General features: G+C 42.6%; 1 protein-coding gene and 1 long non-coding RNA gene across 2 annotated transcripts in view; one reads left to right on the forward strand and one right to left on the reverse strand.

The window, feature by feature from the left end:
* The window catches only part of LOC112260531, a 32861-nt gene extending 18857 nt beyond the window's left edge, over window positions 1-14004 (forward strand). Inside the window, exons 3-4 of the long non-coding RNA XR_002955026.2 lie at window positions 12738-12878; window positions 13065-14004. This is a non-coding gene — a long non-coding RNA (uncharacterized LOC112260531). The remainder of the gene's footprint in view (window positions 1-12737; window positions 12879-13064) is intronic.
* The window catches only part of LOC112260530 (TGF-beta receptor type-1), a 46748-nt gene extending 32160 nt beyond the window's left edge, over window positions 1-14588 (reverse strand). The window contains exon 1 of the mRNA XM_024435708.2: window positions 14429-14588. Within this exon, the coding sequence (XP_024291476.2) occupies window positions 14429-14504 (76 nt within the window). The 5' untranslated portion in view covers window positions 14505-14588. The remainder of the gene's footprint in view (window positions 1-14428) is intronic.
* Window positions 14589-20210: the final 5622 nt, after the last annotated feature.

A 20210-nucleotide genomic window follows, 5' to 3' on the forward strand; every position in this document is an offset into this window, starting at 1 on the left:
GTGGCAAGGCCTGATTTCAGCAGATGTCTGGTCGTGGGCTGTTCCTTGCCCATTCATGACTTTAGGGACCTCGGAGTAATTCAGTAGGTGTGAGCCTATTCGGACTAGCTGATGACAGTACACTGAGATTACCTAATTTAACACAAACCTAAAGCCAAGTGTATAGCTTTTGACTTGATGTACTTCAAATGGAATCTGTTGGGCTTCTGCAGAATGTGTTTTCTGTTGAAGCATTATTCAATATGCCTGCTCTGCCTGTAGAGGAAGTGACAGACAGCAAAGTCTGGAGAAAATAAAATAAAAAGTCAGTCTGGTACAGCCACTGGTCTTCTCCGAATCCACCCTGTGAGTCACACTGAACTGGAAGACAGCCACATGTATGGAGAAGCCACTCCAAAACAAGCGTTCAAAAACACATGTTCCTCCATACTCCCTCTAGACAGTGGTTTCAGGAAAAAACTATGTTTTTATAAGTATTATTGGGTGTTTGTCAATATGCATACTACTGTCATGACTGTCCTGATCAGGTCAGGTTACAGGAGACCACAACCCTACAGATTATCTCTCATCCCCAAACAGAGGAGGAGAGATCTAGGGGTCTGAAGATGTGGGGGTTTCATGACCCCTCACGCCCCTGATAAATCTCGGGCCACAGACAAGTTCCTTTGTCGTGGAGAACCAGCCTCAGGACATTACACATGAAATAAAGGGACTTTGGAACAATGGTTTCCGTCAGCCACAATGGCGGTCATGACGATAAATGGAATATGAAAATGTATGTCATTTTTGTTTTGTTTCTAAAGGTTAATAGATGACGTTATTACGAAAACATTGTAACGTGAAGAGTTTTCCTAGTATATGTTTGATGTTTATACATTGTACGTTGTATGGAAAATGTCCAAATCAAAGATAATGTTTTGGGGAAGATGAAATGTGAAGTTAGTTGTCTAAAATTGGATTTGAGTCAAGTCTAGACCTTGCCCTCTTAACTTGGTACGCCCAGAGAATTGCCCTAAAGGCGGTTATGCCCACTTCTGACCCAAGGATATAAAACCTGTGAGTAAAGATTTTCCAGAGAAGACTACGTAACCCAAGCTGCAGCCAATGTCTAAAAAGTCAACAAACCCAAAACGCAACGCAAGTTTGAAGACAAATAAATATTATTCTACCCAAGCTATGGATGAGTAGCTGTGTCTAAGCGGGTGAATTCAAGTTGAACCACCTAGCCTCCATCTCCCATCGAATCGTGGTATCTACACGGTTTCATTCCAACACTGTGAGCTCTGAGCTACAGAGCTGTCTGTCCTCAGAAGACCCCTTCCATAGCAAGGGTGAGGGAACAGACTCCTAAGCCAAAAGGACACTGACATCGTGAGGACGACCAGAAAGACGCGCCGGAGAAGTGCATCATCGAGCAGCTGAACGGTCCACGCAGAGAATCCTCGGAGACCTCCCCCACGTAATTACATCATTATATTCTGACCCATAAGAGCGGCAGTTTGAGACAAGGCTAGGGTTAGAATAGTATAGCTGACAAATTCACCCAAATGTATATTTCTCTCGTGTACTTTCTTTTTTCTCTCTCTCTTTGAAATCCCCATTTTGGGTAACACACACCATAGTGTGTTGGCCCGTTATACTAAGTTCTAATCAATAGCCTAAAATGTGTATCTTTTATCATCCTTTTAGCTTTTTAGTAAATAAATATTCAACTAAGATTGGTGTGGTACGAACTCATCGGTGAGACCCGGGTCCGTGTAGATTCACGGACTATACGACGTTCAGAACGAGATGGTAGAGGTAACTGGTTAATTAGCGGCTGTTGTAAAAATCGATATTCTTTGAGTTAATTTGGGAAATAGAAACTCAATAAAACTAGTTTTCCCATGGTGCCCCAGGTTAATGAGTTAATAATGGTTTGATTCAGTTAATCACGCAATTAGAAACTTTAATCATTAGATGAGCAACAGTCGTCAACTACCATGCTCCGAGTGCATTCATCGAGGATGTTCTTGAGTATGTTCTTGTGAGGACGAGAGTGTGGAGAACACATAAAACATTACATTTGAGAACAGTGGAGGCTGCTGAGGGGAGTATGCCTCATAGTAATGGCTGAAATGGTATCAACCACATTTTTGATACCTATCCATTGACGCCATTCCAACCATTACTATGAGCCGTCCTCCTCTCAGCAGCCTCCACTGTTTGAGCAGCACCAACTATATTATCTCACACTGCACCTCCCATTTACTGAACCTTCTTAGAGCCAAGACAATGGCAACAATGGAGATTAAACAAGATATGCAAAAAAGTTCTACTTCATAATTATCAGCTAGCTATATGTAAATCATAATCTAGCTAGCTAAAATGACCTAAAGCTAAGGTTATGCAAGGTAGATGTACATTTTTTGTAGCTAGCTAACTAGCTAGTTAGCACTGTTGAGTTACTACAGACTTACACATTCACTGAACCTTCTTCCAGCCAGGAAAATGTCAATAATGACTAAACATGATATACAGTACACAAAGCAAACATTTTACTTCATAACCATCAGTTAGCTACAATATGACAATTAAAATATAGCTAACCAGATAGCTCAACAGACAAAAATGACCTAAAACTAATGTTATGCAAGTTAGGCATGTCAAATCTTTGTGGGTAGCTAGCTAAGAATTATGCATGGTCATCTGGCTAGCTAACAGTAGGAGCTAGCTAGTTAGCCCTATAGACTTACTATGATTTGGACTCATACTCCGACCCTGCTGTACTCCAATTTGCGTGCTCGGGAATACGGTAGTATGCATTTAGAGAAACACCCAATGTTTTGCCCTTAGCTTAGTGACTAATTGTGTTGTCAGTCTCTAAAGAGCAGTCTTTGCTCCTCTATAATTATCAATAATTATATTAATAATCGATAATTCATGTAAAATTGCTTTGCTCAAGGGTAAAAGGATATTTGAATACTGTGGAAACCTACAATGTACTTCTGAGATCACATTTGTGTTTTCACTTTCCCCTGTCCTGGCAAACCATATTGTCCTTATAGCACACCAACCAACACAACCAATTTCAGAGGAAACATTTCCCGAGTTGGTCCAAGTACAATAAAAACCCTAACCTGCTTAGTTGAATTCATTTTTTTGCGAGCGGAGAAATGCTGAGCTGTAAGGTACTTTTACACTTGTTTGGAAATGTGAAAATAAATAACATGTCCATTTAACTTGTTATAGTTGTTGGCAGTGCACAGACGGACGGTCTCGATTCAAAGGCACCACTTATGAATACATCTGGAATAACATGATTAAATAGTTATCCAGCTGAAAAACTATGGCTACATTCCACTCTCAAATGACACCATATTTCCTATAAGGAATAGGGTGCAATTTGGGATCTGCCTGCACACTCAGGTGAGCATTTCAACTGACAACAAGAACAGGTCTTTTTAAATCAAAACACTATTACTGAGCTCAACGTAGATCTACACACAGAGAATTACCCTGAATATGGAATGTCCTGCCAGCTAGTCTTTTTCCTCAAGAGACAAAAGCTATTGAACAGAGAGAAACTAGATGAAAAGTAACTCCAGGCTGGGAGCAGTGTCAAACTATCCTGTCCTCTCTATTTGAATATTTAGAGACAGGGAAAGTAAATGTAAGGTTTTATCCAGAACAGGGATAGAGTATTAAAATGTAATGATGTGGAAAGCGAACGTTGAGTTCTTCTCAGCCCACCGTTCTCTCCCCCGCTTTCTCATTTGCGTAACAATAAACATTCCTGGCAGCTCGGTTCCCCGTGACCTGCGCCATATCTGAAAACACAATTCTTGAAAACAAAAAGCAAGTGTGAAAATCTAACTAAGAGAATCACAATTCTGTGTCTAAAGCCATATACGGCAGTGACTGGATCACTTAGCGATGGATATGTGAATTGCTGCTTCAAGAAACAGCGCATTGTATCCATTGTCATTCCAAATTACTCTGGGCAATCAATCACGCTCAACTTCTTTAGTCTTTTGCGTTGAGGAAAAATAAAATGTCAGATTGGCCAACAACACAAATATACCCCACACACATGGAACACCCCTAACCGCTCAGTCATACCAAACCCCTTCTCACTCACACTGGGTGTTCAAGCGGGCTGACTGTAGTTGAAAGTCGGTGAATATAGTCAGGGAAAGGGCATCTGCGACAGCCAAAAGTGAGACACTGTAGTGGTTTTCTAACAGCAAGGCTCAGATCAACATATACTACATGATCAAAAGTATGTGAACACCTGCTCGTTTAACATCTCATTCCAAAATCATGGGCTTTAATTTAGAGTCGGTCCCCCCTTTGCAGCTATAACAGCCTCCACTCTTCTGGGAAGGTTTTCCAATAGATGTTGGAACATTGCAGTGGGGACATCATTCCATTCAGCCACAAGAAAATCAGTAAGGTTGGGCACTCATGTTGGGTGATTAGGCCTGGCTTGCAGTCGGTGTTCCAATTCATCCCAAAAGGTGTTCAAGTTCTTACACACTGATCTCGACAAACTATTTCTGTCTGGACCTCGCTTTGTGCACGAGGACATTGTCATGCTGAAACAGGAAAAGACCTTCCCCAAACTGTTGCCACAAAGTTGGAAACACAGAATGTTCTAGAATGTCACTGCATGCTGTAGCGTTAAGATTTCCCACCAAACTTTACAGTTGGCATTATGCATTGGGGCGGGTAGCGTTCTCCTGGCATCCGCCAAACTCAGATTCGTCCTTCAAGATGGTGAAGCATGATTCATCACATTTCCACTGGTTCAGAGTCCAATAGCGGCGTGCATTACACTACTCCATCCGACTCTTGGCATTGTGCATGGTGATTTTAGGCTTGTGTGCGAGTGCTCGGCCACAGAAACCCATTTTATGAAGCGCCTGATGAACAGTTATTGTGCTGACGTTGCTTCCAGAAGCAGTTTGGAACTCGGTAGTGAGTGTTGCAACCGAGGACAGAAGATTTTCAGCACTTGGCGGTCCTGTTCTGTGAGCTTGTGTGGCCTACCACTTCGCTGATGAGCCGTTATTGCTCCTAGACGTTTCCACTTCACAATAACAACACTTACAGTTGACCGGGGCAGATTAGCAGGGCAGAAATATGACAAACTAAAAGGGAGCATCCTATGACATTGCCACGTTAAAAGTCTCTGAGCTCTTCAGTAAGGCCATTCTACTGCCAATGTTTGTCTACGAAGATTGCATGGCCGTGTGCTCGATTTTATACACCTGTCAGCAACGGTGTGGCTGAAATAGCCGAATCCACTAATTTCAAGGGGTGTCCACATATACACACACACACTGTAGTGTATCTAGCAACAATAACAAGAAGCTGCCACATGGGGAATGTAGGTGGCTCGTTTCAGCTAGTTTCATCTTGTTCTTGATACCATGTCTTGTTTTGACTGATGTCACGTCTATGGTAATATGGCTCACATTCGCTGGCTAGCGAACCAAAAACTAACAATGCATTTGAGAGTGCTCATCGTGCAAATTTATTTATGTTTTCAATAAACATTAGAGATTAAATATTGTCTACATGTTGTCAACACTAAGCCAACCTAGACAGTTTTGCCCCATAGTTGAGCATGCGTCTGTTTTGTTGCTAAACAACAAACCCGTATAGCCTGTCATGAAAATGATAAGCACTACAGAGTAATCAAAACCTAGTCATGAACACACCCAACAGAAACCAAGGCTACAAGTGTTTCTGCCAACAGTTAGACTCAACAACATAATTCTGTCAGATAGTGGCATAAGCTTTTTATGTGGTCTGTCTGCATATGCCTAGTGCCTGTGCAGAATCCGAAGGCTTTACCCAGTCATATAGAATATCCATCTAGCCTATGGCTCTTGCTTAACCCATTGCCTGTCACCAAGGACATTGAACACTTACATAATGAATGTAGAGGTTAGCAGCACTCACAAATATAGTGCAGTGGCTATTTCTTATTTTTTAGGCTATTTCATAACAGCAGTGTCAAGGATAGAACAGCGCAGACAATTCACAAAAAAAAAGTTGGCTGAAATATTCTAGCTTTGTGGACAGCTAACAAAGCCTTTGTGACCAAAATATGTGTCCTTGAGGCTGATGTTACGAAATAAAATGTAAGAAATTCTATAAATTTGTGCTGGCCCGACCATCTTTATTCAATATGTGGAGCAGAAGCATTCACTAACAAAGCCTTTGTTGATGAGAAATATTGGTTGACAAAGTAGCTAAACGATGGTTGTGTCAATTCATGTGAAATCTGTGTCGTTTCATCTGAAAAAACACAAGAAAGGATTGACACCCACCATCTCATAGTTTTTTTATTATTTTGTAGACATTTACTGCATTGATTACTAGGAAAATAAGCATTGCGCTGCACCTGCCACAAAACCTGCTAAATTGTGTACACGACCAATAAAATTGTATTAGATCTCAGATTGTACTGAAATCATTTCTGCAAGAAACATAAGATTAGCATTCTTGCAACATTATTTTGTTGAAATATAATTTCTCTCTGGTAAATTAAGCTAAATGATTGCACCCAAACTGGCCATTTTAAATTAAAGGATTCATATAATTTTCAATAAATATTAAAGTACATAATATCTGATTTGGATCAACAAAAATGTCTAACAATAGATATGTTTCCATCCAGTTGACGACAGATTGATGTGAATATTCTAAAATCCGTATAAAGAACATTTTACTGACACAAAAAGATCTCACCATGTAGAATCTGTCTGCATTACCGAAAATTCCTGTTTCCATCACAGCGGTTGTTTTTTTTTTAATACAGTATGATGTGGATGGAAACGTGGTTAATCAAATCAAACTTTGTCACATGCGCCAAATACAATAAGTTTGGACTTAACCGTGAAATGCTTACTTACAAGCCCTTTACCAATAGTGCAGTTCAAGAAGAGTTAATAAAATATTTACCAAATAAAGCAAAATAATATAAAACACAATAACATAACAATAACGAGGCTATATACAGGGGGTACCGGTACGGAGTCAGTGTGCGGGGGTACAGGTTAGAGGTAAGTTGTAAATGTAGGTAGGGGTGAAGTGACTATGTATAGATAATAAAACAGCGAGTAGGAGCAGTGTACAAAACAAATGTAAGGGGTGGGGGGGTCAATGTAATAGTCCGGTGGCCATTTGATTAGTTGTTCAGCAGTCTTATGGCTTGGGGGTAGAAGCTGCTAAAGAGCCTTTTGGTGATGAATCTGGGCAGGTGAACACCACTGGTTGGAGCAGAAGGTGCTGCAGTGGGCTTGCTGTAGCTAGCAAGCTCCTGGATGAGCAGCTCCCTGAAGGCTAGCTGTGAGATGGGGGGCTGTCCACAGCTCTTGGCCATTTCCTTCTGGATATTGAAGGAATTCACCACAGGAATGTCAATGACATGATAGACAAATGTTTTGTATCATTTCATGGTCTTGTGAAGAACATTGTATCAGCACATCTGACAGGTCCACACCTCCCATGCTCTTGTTGTAGTCCTTCACAGCAGCTGGAATGGGGAGATTTTTTGTGGTCCATGCCCCGGCACCGTCCTTCACACGCCTGATGACGTGATCTCCACTGTGTCTACGGTGTCTATATATTGACAAATCCACAGTTTAAATTTTTTACCAATCAATTGGTCGAAAAAAAATAGACCACTCTTGGTCAACCAAGAGGGGGGAAACAGCTCAAAAGTCAATGGTACTTATATTAACACGCAAACAGAACTGATTCTGTAGACTTGTGGATACTGGAGCACATGACTACCTTTCTGGTATCCATCCACTTCACAAACAGCAGGCAATCTTCACGGATCCATCGTATGGTACCCCGCTCAACCCACTTAGGCATGTCGTTCACCTTGGTCTTTGGAAATCCCACCCTGTTGGTACGAATGGTGCCACAAGCCCACACCTCCCGCTTCCTCAGCTCTATAAACAGGGTAGGGCTTGTGTAGAAGTTGTCCACAAACAGTTTGTAGCCCTTCCTCAGCAGTTGAAAATCCAATAACTCCATAACGGAATCATAACTCAGTCCATAACCGGTAGCAAAACTGTTTTCCCCCTCAAACAAAAAAATTGCAAGTGTAGGCACACACAGAATCAGCCAAAACAAACAGCTTGTAACCCCATTTGGTTGGTTTGTTACGCATTTAATGTTTGAGGCTGATTCTGGCGTTTGAGGCTACCATCCTCTCATCGATGGGCAGGTTCTGGGCGGGCTGAAAATACTGTAAGTCTTGCAGGCATCAACGATGCTGGGGTAGAGAGGTTTTATTTTACAGAGCCTATCAAACCTTGGTGTGCCTCTCTTCTTGTCATTCTCCCCATCAATTTCTGGGTCACTGATGTGAAGCGCCCATGAGATAGTCAGAAACCTTTTACAAGACATGACAGTCATGGGGAAAGGCAGTTCAAATCAAATCAAATCAGTTGATAGAGAGCTGACGTTTTCCAGTAGTCCCTTAGAGTTTTCAACTTCACCAGCCCCATGTAAATGACCATTGAAAAGTAGCAGAAAATGTCTGACATGGAAATGGTCTTCCATGCCTCTTTCTTTCCTGCCTGCTTCTTAGCCCCATACTTATTGGTGTTCGCCACCAGAGAATCAACAACTGATGAGTTGAAAAACAGTTGAAAAAGTTGAAGGGGGCTGTACTTTGCATTCATGCCTAGTTGAGGTCCTGGCTGCCTTTTGGGTCTAAAAACTGGTGGATTTGGTTCCACATCATCTTCTAACACATGCCAACGACCCTCTGGCCCTCTGTCTGCAGGTTTCACTCTTCCCCAAATCCTCTTCTTTGTCACTGACTTCACATCTCTAGATGGCCAGGTAGGTGTGGAGCCGTAGACAGCGGGGGTCCGGCTGGATGAACCAGCTTCAGAGGGAGATGGACACCTAGACATTGGCGGCTCATAATCAGAATCACTGCCACTGTGAAAGATTACAAAAATCAGTAACAATACTTTCACGTATGAGCCCTGTATCAACACGTAAAATAAACACACACACATATATATACATATATATACACATATATACATATATACACATACACACATACACACATACATACATGAGTACAGGGAACATAATCACTATGGTGAAGTGCTGTTCCATTCCATGTTTATGTAAAATCAATTTAAAAAATATATCACACACACACAGTATTGCCAATGTGTACTTTACACATTTCATTACAGATAATATTTTTATATATTGCAAATAAAATAAGAAAAACAAAAAAAATCTCAAATGAATAATATTTAATATTAATTTCAAACAATGACATTAGCATTAGAACTTACCAATCCAGCATGGCATCCTCACCGTGCAGAAACATTTCTTCTGCCTGGGAGTCGAAACTAGCAAAACTAGCTTCGCTGTAAGATTCAGCTTTCTGAAGAAACTCGGTCTCGCTGTCTCGATCAATTTCCTCTATAATTTGGGTTAAATCTGTATACCTAGACTTTGTTTTAGCTTTTCCTGATTTATTCACCATAATTTAAATATATAAACTTGTTGAAAATGCTACTGAATATGTACTGCTATGCATAACACAACAGGATTTGCAATGGCGAATTAACCTCTTTTACGCCAGAGTTTACGACAAAGGCTGGACTTCGAACGTATAACCATTACATATTGCCGTTTATCTTAGCTCATTGGCTATCTTCCAAGCTAGATTTCAAGATGATCAGTGGTCATTGGGCCAAAATACAGTCAATCAACGATAGACTGGTCCTACCATTGGTGCGCAATGAGGTCATTAATTGGTGTCTTCAAATCGGTTTGTTTCGGTCAATACATCCTGGGAAAAGAACCATCATGTATGGTTGTGTTAGTAACAACCAGAGGATTGCAATGAAACCAACCATGACTGGATAAACGTTTGTTTAGTGTGTGTAATTACCACGAACGCTTCGTCCAAAGTTGAATGAGATGGAAATCACGACGCAACCGGTTTACAAATGTTTCGTGTCAGGCTATAAAAATAGATTTTATCAAACAAAACAAACATTCACTGTGTAGTTAGGACACTTGGCATTGCCACCAGAGGAAGATCTTCAATGGTAAGCGATGTATTTTATTGTTATTTCTGACTTTCGTGACGCTAATGCATGCTAGTAATACTTGTGTGTGTGTGTGTGTGTGTGTGGGGTGCCGTCCTCAGAAAATCGCATGCTTGCTTTTGCAGTAAACCTTTTTGAAATCTGACACAGCGGCTGGATTAATAAGACGTTAATCTTTTAAATGATGTAAGATACATGTATTTACAAGAATGTTTAATACAACGAATGGTGTATTTAAAATGTTAGCTCTCTGCAGTTTCACCGGATGTGGGGCCCTAAGAAATCAGAAAAATGCTCACCCAGAGGTAGCGCTTCTAGAAGCCGAGGACTTTAACGCAGGGAAACTTAAATCTGTTTTACCTAATTTCTGCCAGCATGTATAATGTGCAACCAGGAGGGGGGGGGGGACCACCTTTACTCCACACACAGAGACAGCTACAAAGCTCTACCTCGCCCTCCATTTGGCAGATCTGACCATAACAAATCTGATTCCCGCTTATGGGGTGGCAGGTAGCCTGGTGGTTAGAGCGTTTGACTAGTAACCCGAGAGGTTGTAAGATCAAATCCCCGAGCTGACAAGGTAAAAATCTGTCGTTCTGCCCCTGAACAAGGCAGTTAACCCACTGTTCCTAGGCCATCATTGAAAATAAGAATTTGTTCTTAACTGACTTGCATAGTTAAATAAAGGTAAATTACAAGCAAAAACTAAAGCAGGAAGTACCAGTGATTCGCTCAATAAGGAAGTGGTCAGAGGACACAGATGCTAAGCTAAAGGACTGTTTTGCTAGCACAGACTGGAATATGTTCTGGGGTTGTTCCAATGGCATAAGTCACTGGCTTCATAAATAAGTGCATCAATGACGTCGTCCCCACAGTGACCGTACGTACATACCACAACCAGAAGCCATGGATTACAGGCAACATCCGCATTGAGCTAAAGGGTAGAGCTTACGGTTTCAAGGAGCGGGACTCTAACCCGGACACTTATAAGAAATCCTGCTATTCCCGCCAACAAACCATCAAACAGTCAAAGCGTCAATACAGGCCTAAGATTGAATCGTACTACACCGGCTCAGATGTGGCATGGCTGTCGGGTCGGTATTTGCATACCGCCCAGATAGATCCACAGATGATGCAATCTCTATTGCACTCCACACTGCCCTTTCCCATCTGGACAAAAGGAACACCTACATGAGAATGCTATTTATTGACTACAGCTCAGCATTCAACACCATAGTGCCCTTAAAGCTTATCACTAAGCTAAGGATCCTGGGACTAAACACCTCCCTCTGCAACTGGATCCTGGACCTGGACTTCGACGGGCCGCCCCCGGGTGGTATGGGTAGGTAACAAAACACATATGCCACGCTGATCCTCAACACAGGAGCCCCTCAGGGGTGCGTGCGCTGTCCCCTCCTGTACTCCCTGTTCACCCATGACTGCATGGCCAAGTACGACTCCAACACAATCATTAAGTTTGCTGACGGCACAACAGTGCCGATCACTGACAATGATGAGACTGACCTCCTCCCTTATAGGCTGAGACCTGGCAGTGTGGTGCCAGGATAACAACCTCTCCCTCAACGTAATCAAGACAAAAGAGATGATTGTGGACTACAAAAAAAAGGAGGGCCGAGCACACCCCCATTCTCATTGACAGGGCTGTAGTGGAATAGGTTGAAAGCTTCAAGTTCCTTGGTGTCCACATCACCAACAAACTATCATGGTCCAAACACACCAAGACAGTTGTGAAGAGGGCACGATAACGCATATTCCCCCTAAGACTGAAAAGATTTGGCACGGGTCCTCACATGCTCAAAAAGTTCTACAGCTGCACCATCGAGAGTTGATTGCATCACCACCTGGTATGGCAACTGCTCGGCCTCTGACCGAAAGGCACTACAGAGGGTAGTGTGTACGGCCCAGTACACCAAGCTTCCTGCCATCCAGGACCTCTATACCAGTCGGTGTCATAGGAAGACCCAAGAAATTGCCAAGGACTCCAGCCACCCTAGTCATAGATTGTTCTCTCTACTACCGCACGGCAAGCGGTACCGGAGCGCCTAGTTTAGGTCAAAAAAGCTTTTTAATTAACAGATTCAACCCCCAAGCCATAAGACTCTTGAACAGTTACTCAAATGACTACCCTGACTATTTGCATTGTCCCCACACCCCATTTTTACACTGCTGCTACTCTGTTTATTATCCATGCAAAGTCACTTTACCTCTACCTACATGTACATATTACCTTGCCTAACCGGTAACCCCACACATTGACTCTGTACCGGTACCCCCTGTATTTTAGCCTCGCTACTATTATTTTATTGTTGCTCCTTAATTATTTGTTATATTTCTATTTTTCTTAACTGCATTGTTGGTTAAGAGCTTGTAAGTAAGCATTTCACTGTAAGGTCCACACCTGCTGTATTTGGCACATGTGACATCAAATTGATTTATTGTAAAGTGGATTAAATATTAGGTCTGGTCTGGGCCAATTGAGGAAAGTCTCTGAATTAGCATATGAATCCTATAATTTAAAAATGGCCAATTTGTGTGGAATCAATTACCTTAATTTATCAGAGATGAAATTATATTTCAACCAAATTTAGCAGGAATGCTAATCTTGTCTCTTTCGAATTACAGATACAATCTGAGATGGTGGGCTTCGTGGATGGCTGAAATGACATGGAAAGACCCATCTTCAATTGGTTCACAGAACTCCATCCCTCTGTGCACATTGTGGAATGGCTCCGAGGAGGGTTTATTCCCTATGGTAGACTATAGGTTTGTAAATCACATTATGGAAATTACATATAGACCTATTCACATCTCAGCACAGTACACTGATAGGCATGGACCAGATGAGATCTAACCATGCAAAATAACATTACTCATTTATGAACCTATGACATATTACAGCAGAAAACGAGATCATGTTTCTGATCATGTCCCTGCTTTTCTCTCCTCTAGTCATCCATTACAAGACACCCTACACAGGGATGCTTATGCTGGAGCATTTGTGCTCTCTGTACATTGAAGGTATGTGTGGATGAGCCGTTCTCAGCTCTGCCAATCAGTGGACAAATGGAGCCCACATCACCATTCATCATACAGATGGGATGCTTTGTTTCCACGAGCCTACTCCGTAAATTGGATCGCGATTAAGATTAAACACGTTATGGCTTCGTTAACTATAACCTTCTCATCTCTAGACTACATCTCCTATCCATCCGTTAAAATAAAAATAAACTCCCTGCACAATTTTAGAATTGGAAATCGAGATAATGACTATACTGTGACAAGGTAATTTTGCTATAGCAAAGCTTCAATGGAGAAACTGAAAAATATATACATTGATGCCTCGGGCAACTACTCGTGGGTTACAATGTCAACGTAGGCTACATGCGCCTCCAGTATCCATGGATGCATCAGCAGGCACGTAGAGTATGTTTGGTAGACTAAGTAATCATTCCTTGTTAGTCAATTATCAGAAACACCACGTATTGAATCGATACGTCTCCAATATTATGTAACAAATCGTATGCTTTGAATCTGGTAAACGGGTCATTCGGTAGTCAGTTATTTGCAACAGTGTATCTAACGTTAAATAGCCTAGGGGCTTAGCCTAGGCTACATATTGATATTCCTACGTGAGTCCTTATCAATAATTTACTATTTAGACATTTTAGATGATAATGTGCTCTTTGGACTAATGTCTTCAGATAACTTATTTTGTTGTATTCGACAAGTGCTATGACGAGCTTTTTAGATCTCTAGAGACACACATCCTCAGCAACGAAGCGGGTGCATTGTATGATCCAATGTCGCCACCCTATCACGCTTCCATGATAATTATCTGGACATTGTATCACATTGTATCAAGTATAAAACTGTCACGTTTTCAACAGCTCATATGTGCCGATCCTATTCATTCGGTTCGCTTTGCTCGTCCTATGACTCAAACAACTATGTTGACAAAAAATATATACAGGACACATCGACTTCACCAAGTACAGAAAGAGCAATTGTCCAGTCTCTCTTTTGTTAGACATATCAGCCACTTCAACACAACGGGATATAAATGACTGGCCATGGCACCTCCTAGTACCTAAACTATAGGCAACTGAGGCCATTTTCGTGCAAGTGACTTTTTATTCGTGCTCTCACCCGCCTGGTCATTTGCTTGACAATAAACATTCCTGGCAGCTCGGTTCCCCATGACCTGCGCCATGTTTGAAAACACAATTTTTAAAAACAAAAACCAAGTGTGAAAATCTAACTTGAATCATAATTCTGTGTCTAAAGCCATATACGGCAGTGTCTGCATCACTTACCGATTGATATGTGAATTCCTGCTCCAAGAAACATGACCAAAAATATGAAATAACAGCGTATTGTATCCATTGTCATAACAAATTACTCTGGGCAATTTCTTACCAACTTCTGTATTCTTTGCTTGGAGGAAAAAAAATGGTCTGATTGCCAACAACGCGAAAATACCCCGCCCACATGGAACTCCCCCAACCGCCCTTAACCCCTCTCTCATACCCAACCCCTTCTCACACTGGGCGTGTTCAAGCATGCAAACGGTAGTCGAAAATCAGTGAATGAAGTCAGGGGAGGTGCATCTGCGACAGCCGAAAGTCGGACACTGTAGTGGTTTCCAACAGCAAGGCTCAGATTAACATGGCAGCGTCAACATACGCTACATGATCAAACGTATGTGGACACCTGCTCATCTAACACATCATTCCAAAATCATGGGCATTAATATGGAGTTGGTCCCCCCTTTCCTGCTATAATATCCTACACTATTCTGGGAAGGCTTTCCACTAGAATGTTCCACTGGAACAGTGTTGTGGGGATTTGCCTCCATTCAGCCACAAGAGCATTAGTGAAATTGGGCACTGATGTTGGGCGATTAGGCCTGGCTCGCAGTCGGTGTTCCAATTCATCCCAAAGGTGTTTGATGGAGTTGATGGAGCTCTATGCAGGCAGTCAAGTTCTTCCACACCGATCTCGACTAAACCATTTCTGTATGGATCTCGCTTTGTGTACAGGCACCACTTCTAAATAAATCATCTCGAAATAACATGATGAAATATTTATCCAGCTGACAAAATATGGCTGCATCCCACTCCTAAATGAAACCCTATGTCCTATATAGTTCAAGTCCTTTGACCAGGGCCCATAGGGCTCAGGCAGTACATCTGCCTGCACTCCCAGGTGAGCAATTCAGCTGAGAACAAGAATAAGGTATTTGTCAATCAAAACACTATTACTGAGCTCAATGTAGACAGAGAATAAAACCTGAATACAGAATGTCCTGACAGCTTGCCTTCTTCCTCAAGAGACAAAAGCTATTGAACAGAGAGAAACTAGAGTACAGAACATGATGAAAAGTAACACCAAGCAGGGAGCAGTCAAATTATTCTGTCCTTCACTCTATTTGAATATTTAGAGACAAGGAAAGTTATTCTCAGCCCACCATTGAAGTGAAGGGGTAGGGGGAGAAGGCCAGATACATTACATGATCAAAAGTATGTGGACACCAGCTTGTCGTGTTCAATGGGTTTCAGGTCAGGGCTCTTTGCAGGCCAGTCAAGTTATTCCTCACCGATCTTGACAAACCATTTATTTTTGGAGCTCGCATTGTGCACGGGGGCATTGTAATGCTGAAACAGGAAAGGGCCTTCCCCAAACTGTTGCCACAAAGTTGGAAGCACAGAATCGTCTAGAATGTCATTGTATGCTGTAGTGTTAAGATTTCCCTTAAATGGAACTAAGGGTTTTAGCCCAAACCATGAAAAACAGCCCCAGACAATTATTCCTCCTCCACCAAACTTTACAGCTGGCACTATGCCTTGGGACAGGTAACGTTATCCTGGCATCCGCCAAATCCAGATTTGTGCGTTGGACTGCCAGATGGTGAAGCGTGATTCATGCCTCCAGAGAACACATTTCCACTGCTCCAGAGTCCAATGCGGCGAGCTTTACTCCCCTCCAGCCAACACTTGGCATTGCGCACAGCTCTAAAGAAATTTGACAACCTGACTTGTTGGAAGTCATTGAGAAAGTCACTGAGCTGAGAAAGTTACTACTGCCAATGTTTGTCTATGGTGTGTGCTCGATTTTATACACCTGTAAGCAACGAGCGTGGCTGAAATAGCTGAATCCACTAGTTCAAAGGGGTGTCCAAATACTTTTGTATATGGTGTATTGTTTGTAAAAGTTTCCGTATAAACGTCTAAATAAACTTTTCTATACCCCATATCACAAACTGAAAACATAATATGTGCAAAAACAATGTTTTTTACCCCCTTTTCCATGGTATCCAATTGTTAGTAATTACTATCTTGTCGCTACAACATGGCCTCCGAAACACAGCCCAACCAAGCCACACTGACTGCGCTAGGCCAATTGTGCGTCGCACCACGGACCTACCGGTAGCGGCCGGCTGTGACAGAGCCTGGAGAACCCAGAGTCTCTGGTGGCACAGCTGCAATGCAGTGCCCTAGACCCCTGCGCCACCCCGGAGGCCCAATATGTGCACAATTAATTGGTTAGAAAGAGGTCTCAAATATAATTTTAAATTCTATCCCGATCATGTTTCAGTCCCATCTATGTTCATGTTCGAGTGGGTCAAACAAAAACACCCTAATGATTGGTTGACAAATATTGCCTCCAACAATGCAAGTGAGGGCTGCATTCATGGTGCAGTTAGTGAGAATAGAGAGGAAGAGGTGAAGCGAGAGGGATAACTGGGCCCAAAATCTGTCTTCTCCAGCAGGTGGCGATTTTTCATATTTTTTTTATGGAGGTCAATGAGAGAGTGTCTAATTTGGTTAATGGGGAATTTCAAGCTGGAGGAATCTGGGCATGTTTTCATCATGTCTGAGGCGTGCCTACGTCAGTGAGATGTGTTTCACACATAATTGCCCAGAAGTAGGGAAGTTCAGGCTTCGCGCGCTGAATAATACACCCTTTGACGGCTTCTAGTCTATTGATATGGGGGTGTGATCTGAAAATAAATGTAGTACTGCTTTGTGGCATTGCGCAAAGCCTGAGACAACCAAGTGTGGATAGTTCAAATCAAATTTTATTGGTCACATACACATATTTTGCAGATGCTAGTGTGGGTGTAGCAAAATTAATGACTAATTTAGTGACCTTAAGTGATCAATCAAGAACAAGGGAGGGGTGAAAACCCGCAGACACACTGCCCTTCGTAGAATGAGTTTGACACCTGTGCTCTATGTGATATTGATAACGCTATACGTTTTTGTGTGAGTAGATATGTTGTCCTAGTTCAGTAGAGCCATTGGACGTCTTTCAGCAATGTTTCTATCCCTGAATTCATTGCTAAATATACAAGCTGACACATTATTTCCATTCTCTGAAAGACTACAACTCGTGTGGGGCGGTGCTTGGTGCTCTGGCCACATCCTCCCCCGAGGCAGGCTTTTTAAAAAGGGAGGCAGACATTAACGACACAATCCTTTGGGCAAAACTGAAAGAACTGACGCAATGGCGTCAAGTGATTCCCCCCAACGAATTTGACGATAGACCATTTTTTGATGTTCTATTAGCTACATGGTGACATTCAACCATTGATGTTTCAACCGGAATATAGGAAAGAGGTTTAGAAAGAAATACGTGGATTTAGCTATATCCGATGCCAGCACCAAGAGGGCAGATGATAAATACGGAGGCTAGCTAAGTAAGTTATTTTTCCTGCAAGCCACCTAGCTAGTTAGATCACTTTAGTTTATCTACTGAAACCTATTTTGTGTATTGCTGGCTAACATACTGTGTTTCAGTGGAGGGAAATCAAAAAACAATTGTTTGCTAACTTAGATAGCTAGCTAGACTAGCAAGCTAGCTAAGTTAGCTAAACAACTACAGGTAACCATATCTATGACTAAAAATAGAAGAGGTTGTACAATCGGAGCTCTATTGTATTTCGATAGTAAAACATATATTTTTAGTCTTAGATATAGCTACTAAACAGCAAGCTACAAAGTTACAACCAGCTACCTAAAGCTAGGTTTACCAACAAACATTAGCACATGACTGGAGTTGGCTGGTTGGTTAGCCTGGCGCCTGCTAATTTATGTACCATGCCTCACGTTTAACTTGTTAGCAAACGTTTATTAACATCAGCAACTGTAAATCTACTAGTTATGTAACATAATTGCCGAGTTTTGAGATTGAAATGCATCCATGGTCATAATCATAACCAATCTCACAAAATTATAGGCATGACGCAAGATAAGATTCCAAACAGATGTAATTAACAATTATTGGATATCCAGTAAACTAGCTAGCTAAGTTTACTAGCTAATAGTGATAAGATACAATTTACGGTTGTAAATCTCTAAAACTGATCTTACTATAAAAATATGTGCCTAAGCATGCCTGATAGACATGGCTGTAGCTAAAAACTAATTTTACTAAACTAAAATGTATTCTATATTTTTGGTGGTGGCAGCATCATGCAGTGGGGATGTTTTTCAGTGGTAGGGACTGGGAGACTAGTCCTAGTGCGTTGGTGAGTCCAAACGGCATGACCAGGTACTCAGTGTCCACTGGCAGGGTCGCAGGGTCTTGAGCTTCCCCACAAAGAAGAATCCTGCACCAGCAGGAGAGGCAGAAGGACGAACACTTCCAACAGCCAGAGAGTCCTCAATGTACTCCTCCATGGCCTTGGTCTCAGGACCAGACAGGGAATTTAGCCGGCCTCGAGGCAGTGTGGTGCCCGGGAGGAGGTCAATAGCACAATCGGCAGGACGATGTGGAGGAAGGGAGGTAGCACGAGCCTTGCTGAAAGCCTCCAGGAGGTCATGGTATTCTGCGCGAATGGCAGAGCGATCTGAGGCTGTACTCAATCCTGGAGGCAGACATTCCGGGGAAGGCTGTGCCGCCTTCAGGCAATGTGAAAGGCAGAATGGGCTCCAACTCAGGATTGAACCCGTGGTCCAGTCAATATCCGGGTTGTGCTTCTGGAGCCAAGAAAAGCCCAAAACAACAGTGATGTGTGGAGACTCAATGAGAAGCTGTATTGACTCACTGTGGTTTCCAGATATCCGCATATTAATGAGATCTGTGCTGTGTGTAACTCTTCCAATGGAGTGGCCGTCCAGTGCCCTGGCATCCATGGGAACGGAGAGGAGTTGAGTAGGGATACTTAGTTCCGATACCAGGGTAGCGTCCATGAAACGCATCTGCACCAGAGTCAATGAGCACCCGGTGAGACTTAGGCTGGTCTCCCCACAGCAAGATCACATAAAAAGCGAGTTTGGGTAATGGGAATTAAAGGGTTCCCAGTCAGGATCACCAGTGTACTTGTACTTACTAAGGCTTCAGGTCTCTTCACTGGGCAGGTGGCTATGTAATGCCCTACAGCACCACAATACGGACAACAATTAGAGCTTAGCCTGCGTGAACGTTCCCTAGGCGATAATCTCTCTCTTCCCAGTTGCATAGGTTCCGGTGTATCCGACTCACCTGTCATCAATGATTCTCGAGGGAGCTTGGGTGGCCTCGGATCCTCTCGGAAAAACGGCTTTTGGGGACTTCCAGATTCCTTTGGAGGTGAGCTAGCCGCAGCAAATGGATGAGTGTGACCTAGGCCAGACCTCTCACTCCTGCATTCCCGTAGACGTCCATCAATCCGAATGGTGAGGGCGATGAGGGAATCGAGGTCCACCAGAAACTCCCAAGTAGCTGGCTCATCTTTTATCACCTCTGATAATCCGTGAAGGAAGGTATCGAATAGGGACTCCGGATTCCAGACACTCTCGGCGGCTAACGTGCGAAAGTCTTGCCGTAATTCAAGTAGTTCAGGCCACCTCTCTCACGGATACAGGAGAATCGGAAACCTTCCTCACCTCTGTCATGAAGTCTCCCAAATCACGACAAATAGCGGATTGATGTTCCCAAACTGCTGTAGCCCAGGGGAGCGCCCTTCCCGACATTAGCGTAATAATATACACTATCTTCAACCAATCCAAAGGGAACGAAGATGGCTGCAGCTCAAAAATGAGGAATGCGCCATAATAGCCTTGAACCCTTTGTCGTGGCGAAGCCCTTCCAAAAGGTCCAGCAGTGGCTCCT

Source organism: Oncorhynchus tshawytscha, linkage group LG10, assembly GCF_018296145.1.
Source record: "Oncorhynchus tshawytscha isolate Ot180627B linkage group LG10, Otsh_v2.0, whole genome shotgun sequence".
Taxonomy (NCBI): Eukaryota; Metazoa; Chordata; class Actinopteri; order Salmoniformes; family Salmonidae; genus Oncorhynchus; species Oncorhynchus tshawytscha.